A 22944-nucleotide genomic window follows, 5' to 3' on the forward strand; every position below is an offset into this window, starting at 1 on the left:
AAAAAAGAAAGTTTTACTTCTCAGTGGGCTGTGGTAGTACCCACCTTCATTTATTTAGTTTGTTTTGTGTATTTAGTACAAGGTTTACAGGGTCTCACTACACAGATCAGACTTAAGCACCTGCCTGCCAAATGCAAGGTCCTGAGTTCAATTTGTAGTACCAACATAAAATACAATAAAAAAAAAATCAATAACAAAAACAAATAAATTCATTCCTTAAATGAGAGAGGTGGTAATTTAGGAATACAGTACTGTATTTGCCTACCACTCATGAGGCTCTGGGTTCCATCCCCAGCAATAAAGTGAGAGGAGATAGATCAGACTCCTAGTGAGTCTCCTGTTTTCAGCTTCCCAAGCATTGGGATTACAGACTTGTGCCACCACGCCCAGTCTCAGTTGCCTTCTCAGCGCACCCCACAGATGGGGCCAACACGGCACACCTGGGATCGAATCCCCGTCCCTGCACCTTCCTAAGCAGGCGCCTTAGTCTGCTGAGCTATCTGCCCAGCCCTGCACCCACCTTAATCTGGGCTATTTAGGGAATCTGCATCTCGAAATTTAAAAAGTGGAAAAAAAAAAAAAAGAAAGAAATTTAAAAAGTGGGCTGAGAATGTACCTTAGGGGTGGAGCACTTGCTTAGCAGGCATAAACCCTTGGATTCAATCCTCAGTATTGGGAAGGGGGGGAAAAAGATTTTTTGTGATATGTCTCCTACCCCCAATTGTTAGGTTTTACTGAGGTAATTTAATATTTTAAATTCAAAGTCTATTAACAGAATTTAAGGATGTCCATTCTATTCAAGAGACCTTAATTCCTTCCTTAATATACAGTCCCAGATAGTTCATTAATGTATAGATTGGTCTTTACTCTTCTCAGGAAAATTATATTCTTACTTTTTTTTTTCCATTTGTCCTTTTTCCTCCTGTGGGAACTGTTCATGTTAACAAAGTAGGTGTCCTGTATTTTGCAAGAATAGAACTTACAGGGCTGGGGGTATGGATCAGTGGTGCAGCACCTGCCTGGCAAGCATGAGGTCCTGAGCTTGATTCCTGGTACCAAAAAAACAAAACAAAACACAGCTTACAGGTGGGCCATTAAAAAGAGAAGCAAAACTATAGCTTAGGTCTTCTATGAGATATAATATTGTAGAGTTAAAAGTTCATGAATCCTACTGGTGCTCTTTTACTTTGGCTAACAAGGTCAAATAAATTGGAGTGGGAAGACTTCATTTTTCCCAAGGTAATTGGGAACATTTCCATTCCAAAGAGTATCAAGGGATGTGCAGTATTCAGGAATAGTAAAGTTTGAAAAACAAGAGTTAAGTGTTCCCCTAAGTTTCTGCTTTACAGACGGAATCAAATTTGACTGCAGTTATAGCTCTTTGATCTTGTCACTGCAGCTTAGCCAACAGATTTCACATTTCTAGAAGTTTTTATTTTTTTTATTTTATTTTTTTTAAATATTTATTTATTCGTGTGTGTGTGTGTGTGTGTGTGTGTGTGTATGACCAGCTCAGCCCACCAGGGGGCGGGGCTGGCTGGCATGTGGTGCTGGGGGATTGAACCGTGGTCCCTGTGCTTTGCTAAGCTTGTTCTAAGTAGGTGCTTTAGACCACTGAGCCATCTCACCAGCCCTTCTTGAAGTTTTTAATGTTGCACTATTTGTATGAAAATTCCAGATAGCTTACAAACTATTGCTACAGTTGTCAAACACTTAAAGTCCCTTCATCTTGTAAATATAGTTCACGTTTTGCCCTGTGCTCTCACATCAAGACTTAGGTGGTCCAGAGACCTCCAGAGGACCGCAGCTGTGTCCAGGGTATAGTTCTCTGTTAGGTGCATCTCTGCCTCCATGAACGATTACAAAGAGTGGAGAGAAATTACCTATTTTCAGGCGCTGAGACTTTGTTCTTTTCTCTCATTGCATCCCGGGCCAGGGAGATGGCTCAGTAGAATAAGCGCTTCCCTGGCAAGTGCAGGGTCTGAGTTCAATCCCCGGTTTCACCAAAAAAAAAAAAAAAAAAGTCATTGCACCCCAAGAGCTCAGCATACAATTACTACTGAAAACATGTAAATATTATTGAAAATATACAGTGTAGGGCCAGCTAGATAGCTCAGTGGACTAAAGCTTCTCCTTGGACAGGTGCAGGGACTGAGTTTGAAACCGGGCATGGCATGCTGTGGTGGTGTGTGCCTGTAATCCCAGCACTTGGGAGGCTGAAAACAAGAGGACCACTACGGGTCTGATGTGTGTGATGAGACCCTGTACTAAATACATTAAAATAAGTACACAATGTGCATTAGTGCACATATATACACAGTTGCTTTCATCAGCTTCCAGTTTCTAACCTTGTTTTATCGAGGTGATGAGTAGAAGTGCTTGTTTCATCATTTCTGGAGAGTATTTGAGACACTTAAGTAGACACACATCACCAGATGCTGTGTGTGTGTGAGTGTTTGCAGGCTGTTCCCGCTGCAAATGTGCATATGATACATATACAGTTTATTTTTTTTAACAGACCTATTTTTTTTAACAGACAGAAAAAAACAACACAAAAGATGTCTAAGGTAAGAGCATGTATCATTATATATCTATAGTATAAACAGAAACTGCTGTATGTTTTGAGACTTTTTTGAGTCAGGGTCTTCCTATGTAGTTCAGGCTGGCCTGGAGCTCACTACATACCCTATCCTTGTTTGAACTCACTGTGATCCTCCTTGCTCTGCTTCCTGCAAGCTGAGATTACAGGTGTGCACCACCATGCCTGGCAAGTTGTCAGACTGTATATAGTCAGGATTTATGCCTTTAGTTTATTCAGACAAAGTTCTGATTTAATTGTCATTCTAAAAGTTTTGAGTTCCTTTCAGGTTTCTTTTTTCTTTTATTCTAAATATGTCGGTAACAATCCATTTAGCCTCCTTAGATCATTCCCAGCAGACCAATCAAATGATTTAGAATTCCAGCAATTTATCATGGTGGAATTGATGGGGCTCTCAGGCATCATAAATTGTTTTAGTTTGCTCTTATAACTTGGCCCAGAGCCCTGAGATAAATTGCTTTTAAAGCACATATGCTGAGAAATGTGGAACTAGTGGTTAAAAGTGGAAAGTTATTTCTTGTTGCCTGTATTTTTTAATTTTTATTTTATTTATTTTTTTGTTGGCCTTTATTTTTGATCCTGTAAAAAGAAATTGTTATACCAGTTTTTACTTTTCTTGCAAGCGTTACTGTGAAACACAGATAAAAAAGAAAATAAACTTTTATTCTGCCACCCCAAAACACACAATTAACATTTTGTGTGTATTTTTCTTCTTTATTCAAGACAAGGTCTTGCTAAATTGCCCAGTCAGGGCTTGAATTTGAAACTCTCCTGCCTCAGACTCCTAGAGTTGTGGAATTCAAGCCTGGCTCTTTTTTCTCCCCTTGTGTGTACATGTACATTTGCAAAATGTAATCCTAGCCAAGAGTGGTGTCACATGCCTATAATTGCAGCACTTGAGAGGTTCAGTGAAACAATTTTCATGAGTTTGAGACCATATTGGGCTATACAGTTGAACGCCAGACTGCATTGCATAGCGAGACTTTGTATCATAAAAGAAAAAATAATCCTAAAGGAAATACCATGTTATATTTTGCCTTTTTCAACTAAGTGATGCAATAAAATCGTATTATTTTCATTGTGCTGTTGCGTAATCCTAGTTTTATTTTTTAGTATTCTTTAATTATCTTTTTTATTAGACATACTTCCATGAAGAAACATTGATACATGAGTGTGATCGGCTGTGATCGCAGGCTCAGTCTTTTTCTTGGTCTTTAATATTAGTTACTAAACATCCCACTCCTAAATCACTTGAGGTATTTTGGTGATACTCTGTTCCACAGAGTTAGGAGAATAGCAAGAGAAATACCTTTTCTTAGATAATTTATAGGTTTACAGTACCTGATGCTTGGTCAAAGGTGTTCTTCAGCTAGGCTTGTTAAATAAAACCACTTGTCATTTTGGTGCTAATTGTAAATCTGATTGATTCTTCCTGTGGCGTATTTACCTCAAGTCAAAATTGTAAATTGCCCTGATGATTTAAACGTGTATTTTGTATGTATTCCCAAACTGCAAAGCAGAATATTGGCTCACTAAATGGTAATGTTAGGTCATTATATAGCTAAATAATTATATGAGATTGATTTTGCTTCTTTTAATGCAGTTACGTATTACTCATGTTAATGTGTAACCTTTTTTTAATTTGTAAGAAGTGATTACCTATGTTTATCACAGTTCTAATTGATTATATCTTGTAAACAACCAATAAGGTGTTTGCTTTTTAAAAAAATCTTCTTTTAGCAACAACCAGCTCAATTTATAAATCCAGAAACTCCTGGCTATGTTGGATTTGCAAACCTTCCCAATCAAGTTCACCGAAAATCAGTGAAAAAAGGTTTTGAGTTCACGCTGATGGTGGTTGGTAAGGAATTTATAGCTTTATCTCCTTCTCAGCTTGTGGTATATAGTACCGTGATCTATATTGTAATAGTAAAAATTCCTTTGTTGTCGAAACCAAATAACTTGAGAATTTGAATATATGTGATACTCATATATATGTGATAATCATATGTGTATGTTAGACATTTTTGCCCAATAGTATGGTTGTCTACTCTTTAGCTCCCTTACTAGGCATTGAACTTATTGCCTAAGCCTTTGCACTAAGCCTTATCTCCAGCCTTTTAATTTTTTTTAAAATTTTGAGACAGGGTCTAAGTTACCCAAGCTATGCTTGAACTTTCAATCCTCCTTCATCATAACCCCTCCGCCCCGCGCTACCAGTGCTAGGATTACAGATGTGCATTATGATGAGTTTTGCCATTTTGGTGAGAATGGGGGACACACATGAGTGCTTAAGTAGCATGCACATGGCCCTGAGTTCAGTGCTTTTTGTATCACCAAGAGAGAGAAAGTGAGCAGTCCAGTGAACAGATTGGGCAATTCCAGCTTGGCAAATCGCTGTTTATTGGGGTTTACCTACAGAACAGTGGTCCGCTTGTGGGCTATAGCACCCCCAGAATCACCTTATCTTAGGATACTAGTGTCATATAGCACTAAAGAAACAGCAAAATGAACAAGGGTCCTCAGGAAGAGTGATGTGAACTTTGTCTCTATCATTATGATATATGATGATCTTAACAAGCACTATCCAGCTACAGTGGTAGATGACTTTGCTAGGTTGGAGTCTGCCACATGGCTTCAGCACCTGGTAGGGTGTAGGCAGGGTAGGGCCCCTGGACAGCTAGATGAGGGAGGGGTACTACAAGATGGAGACCCCTAGATAGCTAGGTCTCAGGACAGTCACTATCACAGGTAATGGATGTTTGCACTCATTGTGATAGCGTCCAAAGTAGCCTCCAAGGTTACTTCCCTACTCATGTTCACAGCAGTCTCCATGCTGAATAGGATCTGCTTGTGTAGTAGGATGCTGTGGAGTGAAGCTACATTGATTCCAAGAGCAAGTCCCAAATGACACAGTGTGTGGCCCCACCTGCCTTACCAGGGAAGGCCAGCTACCCTGTGGAGAGAACCTTGCACAGCCTGAGGAAGAAATCCTTGAGGCAAGAAAAGGAAGTTGAAAGATCCTCTGGTCTCAAGTGGGTTTCTGAAGCTTGATTGAATGTTACTTAGAGACCCCAGGCTAGAGCTGGCTCTTAGCCATGCTCTAATTTCTTGCCCCAGAAGTCTGTTAATTAAAAAAAGTTAATTGTTTGAGATACGTATAGCCCCTAAATTTTGTAGTAACTGTCTCATGTTAGCAGATAACAACAAAAGTCTTTGAATTAGAATTGTGGTTATTATTATTAGAATTGTTATTATTATTATTATTATTATTTTTTTTTTTTTTTGGCAGAACTGGGGATTGAACTCAAGCCCTTGCGCTTGCCAGGCAAGCGCTTATTCTACTGAGCCATCTCCCCGGCCCCTTCTTATTTTTAAAGTTGCAAACTCTTAACACTATAGTAATGCATATGTTTTAAGCAAGTTGTAGTTTAAACTTGTATGTTAAAACTAAATGAAACGGGACCAGGGAGATGACTCAGTGGAATAAGTGCTTCCCCGGCAAGCACAAGGGTCTGAGTTCAATTCCCAGTTCCGCCAAAAAGAAAAGCAACTAAATGAAAGGACAATTATCATGTGAGTCCAATGCTAACAAAGCTGAAACAGCTATCTGTGTAAGGACAGGACTTAGCAGGCTTACTGCAGGATTATTACCACAGGCAAACATGTATCTTAATGATAAAGGAATCAGTTATTTTCAGAATGTATCATATTAGATATGTATGCATTTAGTAAGGGCTCTAAAATAATGCAGATTTTTTTTTAATTGGTACAGGGTCTCACTATGCAGCTCGGACTCACAGTGATCCTCCTACCTCAGCATCCCCAGCACTGGGATTACAGGCATGTGCCACCATGCCTGATTTCAGTGGCTGGCACAGTGCAGGGCCAGCACAGCTTGTGGTACTTGGGATTGAACTTGGGACCTTGAGCTTGCCTGGCAGGCGCTTATGCCATTGAACTATCTCCCTGACCCCCATAATACAGAATTTGATCACGGAAAGTGATTCATATACAAGAGTTTTAACTGGTTTAGTAACCTACAAATGCAGTAAGATTATGAACTATTTTTTTTATTATGAACTATTTTAATAATGCTCTCAAGGTGCATGACCTGATTGCCACATGAAGCAGTATCTGAACAGTTGCAGAACTTTCATCTTTTTCATGTGCATGTGGGAGAGTCACCAGAAGCGCTGTGAGCTGTGAAAGCCAATATGACAGGCACAAGATCATAGCATGCTCTGTGACCACAAGTAACGTCAGAAAATACTTTATACTGAAGGACAATTAAAGACTAACTTATCAGATTTTGTGGCATGAAGCTGGCGTGGTAACATTTATTTGTAATCCCAGTGCTTGGGCTGAAGCAGGAGGATTGCTATGAGTTTGAGGCCAGCCTGGGCTACATGAAATGACCCTATCTCAAAGAAGAAAACAACAACAATAAAACAGTTTGTGATGTGAAACTACAGAAAACAAAGGTTCAGTGTAGCTACCAAAATTTTTACCATGAACTTGAAAATGAAGAACAAACCAAACTCAGTATTTACAAGAAAGAAATAATAAAGAGCAGGAAGCAGTGTAAGAGGAAATGGACAGTATTGAAAATTAACCCCAAAGCTAGATTGGTAAAACTGATAAGCCTCTGTCTTTACTGAGAAAACAAAACAAAGACCCACCTTACTAAAACTATATGAGAATGAAAAAGAGATCATCACTAACAAAGTCTGCACTTGTTGAAAAAATATGAACTATCTTTGGCAACTAAACAGCTTAGATGAAGTAGAGAAATTCCCTGAAAGACACAAAACTGAAAGACATAATCTAAATAGTCATGTAGCAAAGAAATCATTTTAAAACTTTCCTGGAAAATAAACTACATTCAAATGGCTTTATTACTAATGTATAACAGTTTTCAGAATTTACCTTAAAACTTTGCTAAAAATGAAATTCTACATTTAGATGGTACTGTTACTAGACTATAGGATTGATTCACATAAGGTAAAAATAGTACAAATCTTATATAAACTTTAGAAACTAAACCAGTGAGGGCCAGCCCAATAGCTCAGCGGATTAATGCACCTGCAAGCAGGCGCAGGGGCCTAGGGTTCAGTCCCCCAGCCTGCCATGCTGGCCCCACCCCTGGGGCACGCTGAGACTGTGATTGAGACTGAGTATGGTGGCATGGGCCTGTAATCCCAGCACTTGGGAGGCTGTGAGCAGGAGAATCATTATGAGTCCAATCTAGTAGTGAGACCCTGAATACCCTGTAGACCCTTCCCTAAAATACAGAAAGAATAAAAGAACTAAACCTGTGAAAAATACTCCTAAATCATTTTACTATGTCAGTGTTATCCTATTACAAATGACAAGAGAAGTATAAGCCAAAACACAGATATCCTCAGAGTTAGCAAGCCTAGCAGTACTGTATATAAAAAGGCTTACTAGTAATCAGTTTTATAATTTATGTATTGCTAAAAAATCATCATGATATTGAAAAATTAAGTGTTAAAAACCACTGGGCTTTTGGGGAAAATAGCACAATGTTCAGAACCTTCATCAGTGATGTTGGGAAAGAAGATAGGAACATAGCAGAATGTTTCCATGTATGCTAAGTGGTATCTTAGGTGATTTCCTGGTGTCATGAAAATAACGGACTGGGCAATTTATTATTTTTGTTTTTTTAAATAAAGTCTTATTGAGCAGTTCAGTTTGCCCCTTTGCACACTTCTCTTTGTGTTTTGGGTCCAACACTTTGTTAGACATAGTACCACAAATACTCTTCATTCATAGCTAACTTTGTTTGCTGATTGGTATGTCAGCCTTTTGATGCTGTGACAAAATACCTGACATAATAGAAGGGGGAGAGATTTATTTGACTTGTAGTTTCAAAGAGTTCAGATCATGATTGGCCAGCTCTGTTGGTTCCAGGCACACTTTGTTGAAAGGAAGGGTGTGACAGGAAAGCTGCTGACCTCATGGCAGCCAGGGAGGAGAGAGAGAGGAAGAGAGGAGAAAGCACAATCCAGGGCTACATGTGTCCTGCCAAGTTGAACCTCCAGGCAGCCTTCTTGCAAGTAGGCCCCACTTCATAGCAGCCCTTGTAGCTATGACCTCATCGATGGATGAACCCGTTGTAGATGTTAGTACCCTGGTAATCCAGCCATCTTCAGAAAGCCCTGCCACCCCTGAGCCTTTTAGGACTTCTCTTGTTGTTCTTGAGGAATCAAGCCAGGACCTTTGCAGTGAGCAGCACAGTTCTTCCTGTATCCAGGGGACCCACTTCCCTTCTTCTTGTCTTTCTCGTATTGCCATATTCCAGCATCTGGATAGCAACACTCAGAAGAGCTCTTTCTCTGCTGCTTAACACTCTGTCATCTTGGTGCCTCCCCAAGGGTGCAATTTTTAAAGGCTGGTGGTCCGAGTTGATGGCAAGGATATGGAGCAACTAGAACTTCTTGGTTGTCAGAAAGAAATGGAAGTGCCACAACCACTTTGGGTTTTTGTTGTTTTTTGAGACAGGGTCTTGCTATGTTGTATAGGCTGCCTTGAACTCACGTAGCTTAGGCTAGCCTTGAATTTATGGCAGTCTTCCTGCTTTAGCCTCCCATGTGCTAGGAGTACAGGTATGCACCAACACACCCCGCCTCTACTTTGAAACTGGTTTGGTATTTTGGAAGTGGGGGGAGGGGTGTCACCATCTTGCAGGTATAGCTCAGACTGACCTCATGTTCCTTATGTAGCTTAAGCTGACCTTGAACCTGCAGTCCTTCTGCCTTAGCTTCCCCAGGTACTAGAATTAATGCCTGTGTGGAACTGCCTTATCCATTGTGTTCCAGCAGTTCTATTGTGCTCACAAAGACTTGTGTATGAATATTCATAACCACTTTTCTCAGAATAGACCCAAACTGGAAATGGCACAGGTATCTCATTCCTGTACTCTGGGGGGTTGAAGTAGGAGGACCACAAGTTTGAACCAAGTCTAGGCCAGTCTTGTTGCAAAATTAAAGGTCTGGGGTATAATTCATTGTGAAGGCCCTGGGTTTAATCCTCAGTCTCTCTCTCGCGCACACACACACACACGGAGCTAAATTTCTGATCCCTGCTCCCTTTGCACCTAGCTTGTCATGACAAGAGTGTGTGAATGAGCAGGAAAAGGAAGTACTTGGAATACTGCCCCCCAGGGCCACCTGAAAAAGGCCTTATTACATATTGTTTTAAAGAGCAATTTCATTGTGTTGGTGAATAATAAAATTAATGGGAAGAGATTCACCCAAATATAAATGCCTAGTTTTTTTTAAAAAAAAAAATTCAACTTCAGATTAAAATCTAAAACTCCTGTACCAGTTTGCAAGGTTAGACTTCGGAGTAGTTTTGTATCAGGCAATAAAGCTTAACTTTGCCTGTCCTTCTGATTCAGAAGACAGAAATTGCTTTGTAAATTCTGAATCCCTCCCATCCCAACCAGCCTCCCCTCTCTTTTTAAGGGGAGAATAATAATTCTAGTTCTTTTTTTTTTTAATGGTTACTTTTATTGAAAAATTAGACAGTTAGACCTCATTGTGTTGGCTACCATTTTTGGGTAGTGGTGATTTGTACACCAGCTCAAATTTCTTATGAATCTTGCTTCCTCTGTTTGGTGGTACCTATCAAGACTGTTGAAGCCAACATGGAGATGCTGGTGAAAGAGAGGCAGAACAAGCACATACCTCCCAGAGTCAGCTGTGGTAGTGTCCTATTCTGAGTCCTTAAGCACATTACTTACAGATGTTACCTGAAAGCTCTCCACATGAAATAGCATGAATACCCTTCAGATTAAGATTTAGAGTCTAGAAATGGCTCTGGAATGCTACAATCAATGTTTAAAAGAAGCATTGCAGGGGCTGGGGAGATGGCTCAGTGGAATAAGCGCTTCCCTGGCAAGCGCAAGGGCCTGAGTTCAATCCCCGGTTCTGAAAAAAAAAGAAGAAGAAGAAGCATTGCAGATACTTGTGCTCAGACATTTCCTGGGCCTGGTCTCTTTTCACCTGGGTTGCTCACAGCTGTCAGTGCTCCAGAATGAGTGGTGATTTTGTTTAGTATTCCTTTCCCTGCCCATCCTGGTCTTTTTGTCATGTTCTCGTACCTAGATATGTGCCCAACTGCAGATAAAAATTAGCAAATGTTAGTCAGACATCCTTTATCCTCTGGTAAAAATGTAAAAGGCATTCCATCTTTGCTAAACAGTTCTGTCAAAGGAGAACTTAATGGAATAACAGACATATCAGAGTTATTTTTACATTCATCCTTGGCCATATTCAATATATAATTCTAGCTTTCTTGGTCTTTTTTTTTTTTTTAACATATTTGGTACAGGGTCTCACTACATAGTTTGTACTCATTGTGGTCCTCCTATTTTCAGCCTCCCTGGTCCTGGGATTACAAGTGTGTGCCACCCTGCCTGAACCTGGTGGCCAGCTCAGTGCTGACCTTTGGTGCTGGGGATTGAACCCAGTCACTGTGCTTGCCTAAGCAAATGCTTAGTCCACTGAGCTGTCTTACCAGCCCATTCTTTTTTTTTTTTTTTTTAGGCTCTGGAGTTATTTATTGTTGTTTTAAAAAACGGTAATCACATAATTATCTCAAGATACAACTTTGTGGAGGGTCTTCAGGTGAATCACTTTGGGCCACCTCAGCATCAGATGGGGGCAGTTGACCAGATAGTTTCAAATATGACTCTTGGTCCAGGCCTGGTTGTGGGAGGGCTACTCCCTGCAGCCTGATGACTGGCTCACTGAGGGACGGTAGAATGCTAGGCACAGGCAAGGCAGAGACCCTCTGGGATTGGGCAGCTCCGTGATTCCAGCCCATTCTTGGTCCTTTTCACCTAGAAAAATTGCAATGAAAAGTACAGTCCTAATTTTGTATGTCTGCACATTTCCAGTTCACTAATTTCCTTGATTTGCCTAATTTTTTTTATTTTTTATTTTTTTGTGTACCAGACATTAAACTCAGGACCTTGTGCTTGAGCTATCTTCTCAGCCCTATGCCTAGAAGTAATTTTTTTTTTTTTTTTAACATATTTAGTACAGGGTCTACAGGATCTCACTACACAAATAGGACTGAGAGTGATCCTCCTGTTTTCAGCCTTCCAAGCGCTGGGATTGCAGGCAAGCACCACCACATGCAGTCTCTGTGGCTGACTCTGCACCCTAAGGGCAAGGCCTCAAGGCTTGTCAGTGGGATCGAACCCCAGTCCCTGCACCTACCTAAACAGGCGCTTTAGTCCGCTGAACTATCTGGCCGGCCCAGTAATGATTTTTAAAAGAAATAGGATGGACTCTTTTCTCATGCTGTGCAGGACTTAGCTGAAGATGGTTCAAACTAAAGTGCCTGGAGAGGTCTTATGCCAAGTATGATAGAGTATTGAGGTGAAAAGTATCTCTGCAAAGAAAGCCTTCAATGATAACTACAAGGAAGGAGTGGAATTTGTTCATAGCTCCTTCCAGTATAAAATTCAATTGTTAGCTTTTCCTTATTCTTAAAAATAAATGTCAAACATTAAAAATATGGAGAATAAGCTGGGCATGGTAGTAAATTCTGTATCCTAGCACTCTTGGAAGCTGAGACAGGAAGATTCCAAATTTAAGCCGAGCCTGGGTAGCTGATAAACTTTACGAAGATCCTGTCTCAAAAGAAAACGTAAAGGCCAGGGATATAGCTCAGCATAGAGGCCCTGGTTTCAGTCCACAATGCTATGAAAAAAAGAAAAATGGAAGTGAAATTGTGTTTTTGATTGTATAATGTACAAATTCTGGAATCTCACCAACATGAATTCAAATCAGGGCTCTGCTCTGGATACCTCTGACCTTAAAAAGTTACTGTCTGCCTGTGAATCGCTGTGCAACCAGAGTAGTGGCACCTATAGAATCTACAATGACTGTTCAAGAGTACCGAATAGTGTTTGTGAGATATGTAAACCTAGTACCTGGCCTAAAAAAACAGCAGATTTAATAGTTGTGGGAAAGATCATGACATGATTTTTCATTTTCATTTCAAGGTGAGTCAGGTCTAGGAAAATCAACTCTAATAAACAGCCTGTTCCTGACTGATCTCTATCCAGAAAGAATCATACCTGGAGCTGCAGGTAACTGCTTTGAGTATAACTATGTATAAGTTGCTAAACAGTGCATAAATAATATTTTTTGTCTTTAACTATTTAGTCTGTTCTTGAGTTTTTCTTCAACACAGGAATATATCACTTAGGACATGTGTGCTTCACCTGAGACCCTGAGCTCTTGGTTGTGGAATTTCATACGTTTGCATGTGTCCCTTTCTGTGAGTTTATATATAGTTTCTGATGTATTATACAGTGTGTACGAGTGTCAAGTGAGAGAGTTGTGTTGTTAAAATTGCTATGCGCACCTGGAAAGCCAAGGCAGAAATACTGCAAGTTGGTGACCCCCCTGGACTACACAGTGAGACCCATTGTGGTAGACAGAACAGCTGCACACCTTTAGGATTACTTGAGAAATACTGTCTGGGTGTTCCGGTAGAGGACACAGAGTCTATGAATACTTGGTCACCAAGTGGGTTAAGCACAAATTTGGAGTCTGGGCATGGGCAGACAGTTCTTTCACCAGCTTTTCAAATTCATGCCTTGGTATGATTCAGTGGGACGAGCACCTCAAACATTGTAATTTTTATTGACATGTTTAACCTTCGCCTAAGATGTTAATTTTAGCACTGAAATTTTCCCTTGATGCCTCTGGTATTCTTTTACAGAGTCCCTGTGCTCTTCCGACACTGTTCCTTCAAAGATAGATAGTGATCTTCTAAGTTGTTTGTTGTGAGAACATTAATTAATAGCAGGTGTTTTAGTTACTTTTCTCTCATTGCTGACACAAAATAGGAAGAAAGGTTTATATAGTTCACAGTTAGTAGAGGTTTTAGTTCATAGTCAGTTGGCTCTAATGCAGAGTGGCATGGGAGGGAGGCATCAAAAGAGAAACGTTTCGTGGTGGTCAGAAGGCAGCAAAGTAAGCAACGAGCCTCTTTGCGTCCCTTATATCTTATCCAGGCTCCCCACCTTAAGGTAGGTAACAATCATATCCTTAATCCTAGCACTGCACTCTCGATCCCAGCATCACTCATCTTAGATCCAGCCACCTCTGAAAATGACATGAGGCTCTGGGGGCACATCTAGATACAAACCATAACATTCTGTCCCTAGCCCCACAGAGACTCATACACTTTATGGAAAAGCCATTTAGTCTATCCCTAGGAGTTTCCAAAGTCCTAACAGTTTCAGCATTGATGAAAAGTCAAGTCTAGAGTCTCCAGTGAGATTTAAGGCAAACTCTTAGCTGTGAGCCCTTGCACAAATGAAAGTTCAACACTTCCAAAATATAATGGCACATCATAAGACATTTACATTCAAAAAAGTACAAAGGGGGATAGAAAGGAATGGGAATAGAGTAAGTCCAAAATCCAACAGGGCAAACATAAGTCTTCTGGTTCCATGTGCAGCATCCAAGACAATCTGTGGCAAAATATAAACCCCAAAGGGCTTGGGTGGCTCTGCCCTGTGGCACTGCTGATTGCTGTAGCTCCTATGGCTTCCCTCTTGGGCCAGTTTTGCTCCCTTCTTGGCAGTTTTCCAGAGATAGTCCACCTTCCTGACTTCTCCAACCTCTGGACTCTCCACTGCACTGCCCTGTGTCACACTTTGACAGCTCCAGACATTGCCCTCTTTAGGTCATGCTGCTTTGTCTCCCAGGCCTCCTTCTGCGATCTTGGTGGAAGTCTTCCTGACCCCATGACTGTTGCATTTTGCATGCACCTAAAATTAGTAGCACATGGAAGACGCCAAGGTCTGTTGCTGGCTGGAGCAGTAGGCAGGCTTCCTTCTTGCTCGCTGTGTCTCTGTACTCTTCTGAGAGCCTTCCTCCAAAGAGAGGTAGTGACCATCTAGAGGTGATGAGAGCATTAGTAGGTAATTTCTCCTCTTTGCCCTGTGGTTTGATTTTAGGGTACAGTCTCTATTGTTTGTTTCCTTTCTAGAGAAAATTGAAAGAACTGTCCAAATTGAGGCTTCAACTGTGGAGATTGAAGAACGTGGGGTTAAGCTGCGCCTGACAGTAGTGGACACACCTGGCTATGGGGACGCCATCAATTGCAGGGATTGGTAAGCACCCTAAGAGGTCACAAAGCCCCAGGGTTCCAAGGACTCTGCCTGTGTTTACTTGGATTAATTCTAATATATTGAAGTTTGTAATGTTAATGAGTAGTCATTAGGCAGGGGGTAGTTATAACTATAAAATAGTATGAAAATTAAAACATTAGATACATTTTTAATGAGTGTTACAGATGAGTGTTTTTTCAGAAGATCACAGTGGTGAGATCTGAGGTGAAAAATCAACTCTGATACACACATGTGACTCTAGTACTCTCGGAGGATACTGCAGAAGGGTTACAAGTTCAAACCCTGCCTGAGCAACTTAGCAAAACCCTGTTTCCACATTAAAAATTGAAAGAGGGATAGGGATATACCTCAGAGTAAAGGCCCTGTGGTCAATCCCTGGGACACTAAAACATACACATAAAACACACGTACACAGAAGCCAATATCCATAATCTGCCAATGTAAAGGGAACACCTTGATTTGAACTCTTGACTAGCAGGTAATTGTCCCTTCCTGTGGGAGGAAGTGAAACTTAACAAGTTGCTTGAGTTCAGGTGCTTATAAATACTGTGGGAGTTAGTTTTAAATATAAGGGAATAAAGAAAAGATAAAGCAGCCTACTGCCTGTATCACATCAAGAATCATACTTTTGTTCCTAATTATGGGCCCATCATCACAAGGCCTGTAGTTGACAGCACTAGGTGTGGAAAGGCAGGAAAGGGAAGGTGTTTTTGCCTTTCCTGTACAACAGCAATCACCTTCAATACTGTGCCCTGAGCTGTGCTGTCCTGCTTGCACCTCGCATAGTCCTGCCATGGACCAAGGGTTCACATGCCGTATGTTTTTGGATGCCTTATAACCTGTTCTACTCAGGCTGCTGACTCGCAGCACTTAAGGAAAGATAGACTTGGCATACTTTTCCAGAAACCTCCATTTCACCAAGATGAGTCAGTGCGTTCTCATTTTTAGAGTATGTGTATTTGTTGTAAAAAATTGTTTTTTCAAAGTTGAGGACTTCCTTTCTATTCCAAGATGATTGCTGAGGTTTGTGTTTTAGTTTTAAGACCATCATCTCCTACATCGATGAGCAGTTTGAACGCTACCTGCACGATGAGAGTGGCTTGAACAGGCGACACATCATTGATAACAGGGTGCACTGCTGCTTCTATTTCATTTCACCTTTTGGACATGGGTAAGAAATTGTTAGCCACTGAGACCTGCCTTCCTGCATGAGTTTGTAGGTTTCTCCCAAACTGCATATTGTAGTACAATAATTGAGAAGACTTGAGAGAAAAAGAAATTGTGTGATCTCCCCATTCTTTCCCTCAGTACCTGTATGCTACTGTTCTGCAATTGTTTTTAGGCTGAAGCCTTTAGATGTCGCATTTATGAAAGCAATACACAATAAGGTAAACATCGTGCCTGTCATTGCAAAAGCCGACACACTTACTCTGAAGGAGCGTGAACGACTGAAGAAAAGGGTGAGTGTGAGCAGCTACTGGGCCTTACACTAGGTGCCGGAGGCAGCTGCCTGTGAGCAGTGGAAGAAGGGTCTGGGCAAGTGCCAAGGGCAAAGCTGCAGAATCTGCCCTGCTTTTCTTGATGTTGTTTTTTCCAGTTTGGTTGTGGGATTGAAAAAACCCTAAACCTTGCAGCTTTTGCTAATTTGTTTTAACATTTTTGCTTTCTTGAAAGTATCAACTCTCTATTCTGTAAATTCTCTACACATAAAAATACCCTTGGGCTGGTAAGATAGCTCAGCGAACTAAGCACCTGTTTTGGCAAGTGTAGGGACCAGGGCTTAATCCCCAGTCCTGCATGCCACATCTTCCTTGCTTCCCAGGGCATGTTGAACTGGCAACAGAGTCCACCTGTAATCCCATTGCTGGGGAGGCTGAAAACAAGAGAATCACCAGCACTTCTGATTTGTGTAGTGAAACCCTGTATCAAATACACAAATGGAAAAAGGACCCTTGATCAGTGGAAGAAGGCTAAGTGCAAGGAGGGTCCTGAGGGGTTGGATAAATGAACTGAATGTAGAAGTATTCTCTCTTCACGAGAGTCTAATATTTTACCCAAATCCAATTAAGGGTGTTTTTAAGCCAGGCAGGGTGGCACACACCTGTAATCCCAGCACACAGGAAGGCTGAGTCAGCAAGGGCCTATTCTGCACAACTTAATGACTCTGTCAGTGTGTTGCTGTCTCAAAATGAAAAATGAAGAGGGTTGGTAGATCCCAGTAGCTCAGTATGAAGGCTCTGGGTTCAATTCCCAATACTGCAAAGCAGTGATAACACTGAAACATGTACCTGTGCAGAACAGTAACTTGTGTATACTGATGGGTATAAAGACATCTTCCAGCTGTAGGCTAGCTGATGTGTCTCACCTCCCAGCTGCTCACCTGAGTACCTCTGTAAACCATCTTACTGATACTGCTGAATATATTTGTGTGTGTGTGTGTGTGTGTTTTACAGGGGTTCCAACTCAGGACCTTGAGCTTGTCAACCAGGCACTTAAGCTGTTGAGCTATATCTCTGGCCTGACACAGTCAAGTATTTTTAAAAGTTACTTACATTTTAAATGTATGCACCTTAAGAAAGTCCAAACAGCCTACACACATGCTAAACTCTGAAATAAGACTTCTTTTAATTAGCCACAGAAACAACTCTTAAGTTAAATATCTGTCCTTCCAGAAGATAGCCTGTAGATATTTTATTTTTATAGACTGCAATCACATCATTAGGCCTTTTGTTCTGAGTCAAGGTCTCACTGTGTAGTTGAGCTCACAGATCCTAGTCCCTTAGGGTTAGAGACATGAATACTGTTCTGCCTTTCCATTTTTCAGTTTAAAAGTAGTTAAGCTCCATCATATATAGTTCTGTTATAATTCTTATTTGCTGCATACTATTCTGTAGTATAAATATACTATAATTTGCTTTTTTAATTTTTAATTGATATTTCACTTTTTGTTTTGCCTTGACCCCATTTTATACTAACCAAATTTCCAGTTACTTTGCCCCTTGCCCTTGCTGTTCTGAACTCAGTATGTTTGTACCTTAGGGCATTTTTTTGTTAATAATACCTTTTGTCTGGAAAATTCTTGCCCCAGATACCTAACCTAACTGTGATTTTTACCCCTTTCACAGACACCCTTGCAGTACCCCAGCCTGTGATGTGAAACAGTGTGTTTGTGGGTTCTCACCAGTCTGATACCAGGGATCTTCGCTTTATTCTCTTGTTTTCTAATAATTAAGAATACTACGGGCACACAGTAGGTACTCAGTAATTGTGCTGTAGTAAACATCGGTGCACATCTGTCTACTCATAATTATATGAGTTAAATAAATTCTTCAAGTAATACATTTTGAAATTTTTAAAAGAAGGCTAATCCCACCCCATAAGCTTGTAACAGAGTGCTTCCCCAAAGTGTCATCTGATCTGTACCTGACTCTCGAGAATTTGTAAATAGGTTATTAGGTTTGTAAGTGTTTCCTGTTGTAAACATTAGCTCTCATTTTGATCTGCCTCTCCTCGACTGCTGGTGAGGACATGTCTGTCCTTGTGTGCACTGCCCATTGGTGTTTCTTTCTTTGTTGGTTTACAGATATTTCTTCAATTTTTAAGCATTGGCTAGGGGTAAAGCTGAGGCAGGAGGATCACAATTTTGAGGCCATCCTGGACACTTCAGCCTTAGTAATGCCTGTTAAAAATAAAAAGTCTTGGGCCGGGGAGACAGCTCAGTAGAATAAGCGCTTGCCTGGCAAGGCAGGGTCCTGAGTTCAATCCCCGGTACCACACACACACACAAAAAAAAAATCTTAGGCATGTGTATAGCTTAGTGGTACAAGGCTTATGTGTTATACACTAGGCCCTTGGTTCAGTCCCCAGTACTGAAGGAAAAAAACCCAGTACTTTCATTGACATAGAGTAGAGGGTATATCAGGGATAGAAGACTAATCCTAATCTCTTATCTGGTATTGAGAGTTTATAGGAGGAACTTGTAAACTCTGAGGTGAACTGAAGTACTGTAGGGCGTGTCCCTCACATTTCTTCTCAGGCTGCAGTTTGCTGGCTATGCTTGTGCAGCCTTTCTTCCCATCCTGCCAGGGGCATGGAGACTTCCAGTGTGTTGCTTACCCTGTCTTTGCCCTGTTTCACTGTGGCTTCTCTCCATCCAGCTGCAGTTCTCTCACAGATTGCCAGCAGCTCTGCCCTTGGACTGGCCTGCCTCACTTTTCTGTGGGGTGCTTTCCGCTCTGCCTATTCCATTACCTTTCACCTTCTCAACTCCTTGAGGATGATATTCCCTGATACTGCTGTGCTAACATCAGCTCTGTGGCTTTTGCCTTTGCCTTCCAAGGTTCTTATTCATGTGAACTGTATGTGCAGTCAGGAGTCTGCTTTCCACAATCTCTTACCCTCCAAGTTCCCTGTCTTTTAATGATCCTGAAAGCACGTCAGTTTGAGTCATTGCCTCCTAAGTCTTTTCCTCCAGTTTTAAATGGTTTGCTATGTTAGCTTTTCACCACTGTGACAAAATACTTGAGAATCAGAAAAGAAGAAATATTTTGGCTGACCGTTTCAGAGGTTTCAGTTTGGTGGTTCTGTTGCTTTTAAGTCTGTGACCAGGCAGAAACATGGTGGAAGGGCCTGTCACAGGGAAGCTGCTCTACTCATGGGCAGCCAGGAAACCAATAGGGAGAGCCAGCACATGTATGAGCAGGACAGAGAGAGAGGAGGAGAGAATGAGAACCATAGAAAAAGGGGCCAGGCACCAGCACTAGTACCTAATGTTACATTACCTATTTCATCACATCCTAGTATTGGTATCAAATTATGATCTCATCAGTAGATTAATCATTGATGAAGTCAGGAGCTGTCATTGATCCAGTCCCTTTCCCAAAGCTTGTTAGCACCAAAGCACTCAACACAGGAGCCTGTTGGGGACATTCATGGGTATTTCTCATGTCTCACCTCTTCCTCACTGAATTCTTTCTTTATAAGACCAGCATAGATGTGGGGTCAGTGGGGATAGATAGTAGGCCAGGAACACTATCAGATAAGGACAGCACAAATTTGTGCTTGTTGCGCAGTATCACTCAAAGATGAAATAGCTTCTCCTATTTGGAAAGGATTTGTAGAGTTTTAGAATCCTAAATTAGGTTTTTGGTCATGCAAGATCCAGAAGGACTTTCATCCTTGTGACCAAACAGCCAGTGCATAGTGGAGGCCAGGGTTTTTCCTCGTCCCTTCCCTGGACTCTTCCTCTTAGTGGCACAGATCCCAGTGGGAGCAAAACTGCAGGCTGCTGGGGCTGAGTCTTAATCAGTAGCTAATACATGACTGCTTAGTATTGTCATGTATTACCAAGCAGTACATGACCGTGTATTGCTCCAGTCCAGTTCTTTTCTCCTCTCTCTCCATCTTACTGATACTGCTGAATATTCAGCAGTATCAGTTGCTTGCTGCCTATAAATCAGGAGCCCTAGGTCTCTTGGTGTTCCAGAAACTCTCTTGTTTGTTCTTAGATTCAGCTAAATGTCTTAAGAGTCTGCCTTCTGGATTTCTTGTTCCTGAAACACGCCTCTCCCCTCCAAGCCATTCATAGGATGTTTTCTGTCTGGATGCCCCCCCCCCCCCCCCCGTGTTCCTGAGGAGCTTCCATGTCTCTCCTGGCCCTGTCCCCTCTTGAGGCAGATGGAGGGTGCTTTTTAGTAAGGCTGTTGTGCTAAGGCCATCAGCTGTAGACACTGCTTTGCACGTTTAAGGTGGTTTTGTGTTACTGCTAATATTATAGACAGAAAAGCTCTCAAAATTCACGAATAAGTACCTTTGTAGCAGTTGGTAAAATCATTTGAAAATAGTTAAATCAATTTGATTATTTACTGGCATTTGTACAATTCTGACATTTCTAATATAATAAGTTGGACTTTGCTAAAATACTCAGTTTGCTAACATTGAGTCTGGTTTTGTTATTCTTTCAGATTCTGGATGAAATTGAAGAACATAACATCAAAATCTATCACTTACCTGATGCAGAATCAGATGAAGATGAAGACTTTAAAGAGCAAACTCGGCTCCTCAAGGTAAAGTGGCTGTGGGCGCAGTGTGAACACCTCTCTGCTGCCTGTGAGTACATTTCAGAGGGAAGCCTTGGCAAAGGGCCAACTTCTACAGGGCTTGATCTATGAGAGATTGTCTGGATAAGAGCGGCCCAGAGTAATTTTACTGTAAATAAATTTAGACATAGCTTTTACTGAAGACCTGGAAATGTTAGCCCAGGTTTAATTTGTTCCTGATTTGTCCCATGTGGAAAGTATCTGACACTTGTAAAGTATGTATACCCTTAGCTGTCAGCTAAAATTTGTAATTGACAACAGTGGGCCAAAACTATGCTGGTTCTTGAGTTGGTTATGAATGTTGGAATTTCTTATATAGAGCACATCTGCCCTGTGTTTCTTTCTAGGCCAGTATCCCATTTTCTGTGGTTGGATCCAACCAGCTGATTGAAGCCAAAGGCAAGAAGGTCAGAGGTCGCCTCTATCCATGGGGTGTTGTGGAGGTGGAGAATCCTGAACATAACGATTTTTTGAAGCTGAGAACCATGCTCATGTAAGACATTAGTGTTCTGCCTTTGGCCGAGCTTTGGGTGTTCATGGTCATCATATTCAAAGTGCATCTATAGCGCCTTCATGCTGCGTAGAGGTGGCTAGTGCTGAGTGGGTGTTGAGCTCAGCACATATTCTTGCTTCTTTACTGTCTCAGATTTTGATGCCAGAGGAACACCAGACTTGACCTCTAAGATCCTCCAGTGTTGGCAAGGAATGGGGCGGGCCTCTGGTGAGCACTGAGGAGCTGCTCTTGCACCTCAGCCTTAGCTGTTATTGCATGGACCCAAGGAGTCTGAGATTTGTGTACCTTCTTGCCCCTGTGCATGCAGCACAGGCTTTGTTAAATTAAAGCCTCATTCCAGAGGTCCTGTTGGAAAAAATTAAGAAGCTAGAGGAACGCATATTGCTTAACACATTTATTTTTTTTTTTTTTTTTTTTTATTTTTTTTTTCGGAACCGGGGACTGAACTCAGGCCCTTGCACTTGCCAGGCAAGCGCTTATTCTACTGAGCCATCTCCCTGGCCCATATTTCCTTGTTTTTAATTAAAATGTAATTGTGCTCTCTTATGAGTGACTGTATATTTCAGCACTTACTCCAGAATGGACTGATAAAGTCAGGGTACATCACAGAGTGCTCAACTTCACCTCTTCATTTTCTTACCACTTATGCTTGAAGCCTTCAAGTTCCTGTCTTGTAATTCTTCATAAAGTACACTGCCTTCTGAGAAGAGCTCAGTAAGAGACTTACCTGTGTAAAGTACTGTTTTGATTAGGTAAAAGTTCCTGGTATGCCACCAATAAGCAGGTCTTAGTAAATGGAAATAAGATACTCCCATTCATACTGTTCCAACAGTAGTATGCCACTGTATTTACTCTTTGAAGTAAGTTCTTGAAAATGCTAGGCAAAAACACCAACCATGAATATTTTCTAAGATGAAGAGAAGCTTTTTTTAAAAATGTATTTGGTACAGGGTCTCACTACACAGCTCAGACTCATTGTGATCCTCCTGTTTTCAACCTTAGGATGAATTATAGGTGTGCGCTACCATGCATGGACTTAGTGGCCAGCTCAGCACACCCAGGGAGGCTGGTGCGGCATGTGGTGCTAGGGATTAAGCCCGCTCCCTGAGTTTGCCTAAGCAGGCACCTAGTCCACTGAGCTGGCTCACTGCTCCTTTCTTGGTCCTTTCTTTTTTTTTTTTTTTTTTGTGGAACCAGGGATTTGAACTCAGACCTTTGTGCTTGCCAGGCAAGCGCTTATTCTACTGAGCCATCTCCCCGGCCCCTCTTGGTCCTTTTTATCCATCAAAATTGTAATATAAAGTGCAGTCCCAATTTTGTATGTATGTATATTTCTGGTTCACTTATTTCTTGATTTGCCTAAAAGTAATGGTTTTAGTGGTCAGTTCATTACTCCCAAGGGCAGGGCTAGCACGGTATGTGGTACCAGTAATCAAACCCCAGTCCCTGAGTTTACCTAAGCAGGGGCTTAGTCTGCTGAGCAATCCATGAGCCCTGATGAAGAGAAGCTTTAATTCACCATTCCTAGGCTTCACTTAATACTCTT

General features: G+C 41.3%; 1 protein-coding gene across 6 annotated transcripts in view; it reads left to right on the plus strand.

Annotated features, from left to right (window-relative positions):
- Positions 1–22944, plus strand: part of Sept2 (septin 2) — a 35902-nt gene that overhangs the window by 6078 nt on the left and 6880 nt on the right. For 4 of the 6 annotated variants that reach the window (XM_023722233.1, XM_004637369.2, XM_023722234.1 and 1 more), the window contains exons 2-9: positions 2537–2567; positions 4340–4460; positions 12642–12728; positions 14645–14768; positions 15823–15957; positions 16129–16246; positions 20750–20851; positions 21232–21377. In XM_023722233.1, the coding sequence (XP_023578001.1) occupies positions 2559–2567; positions 4340–4460; positions 12642–12728; positions 14645–14768; positions 15823–15957; positions 16129–16246; positions 20750–20851; positions 21232–21377 (842 nt within the window). In that variant the 5' untranslated portion in view covers positions 2537–2558. Of the gene's footprint in view, positions 1–2534; positions 2568–4339; positions 4461–12641; positions 12729–14644; positions 14769–15822; positions 15958–16128; positions 16247–20749; positions 20852–21231; positions 21378–22944 lie in introns of all 6 variants that reach the window. The other 2 variants (XM_023722235.1, XM_023722232.1) reach the window with 2 other exon arrangements.

The sequence above is a fragment of the Octodon degus genome, unplaced genomic scaffold, assembly GCF_000260255.1.
Source record: "Octodon degus isolate 3935 unplaced genomic scaffold, OctDeg1.0 scaffold00089, whole genome shotgun sequence".
Taxonomy (NCBI): domain Eukaryota; kingdom Metazoa; phylum Chordata; class Mammalia; order Rodentia; family Octodontidae; genus Octodon; species Octodon degus.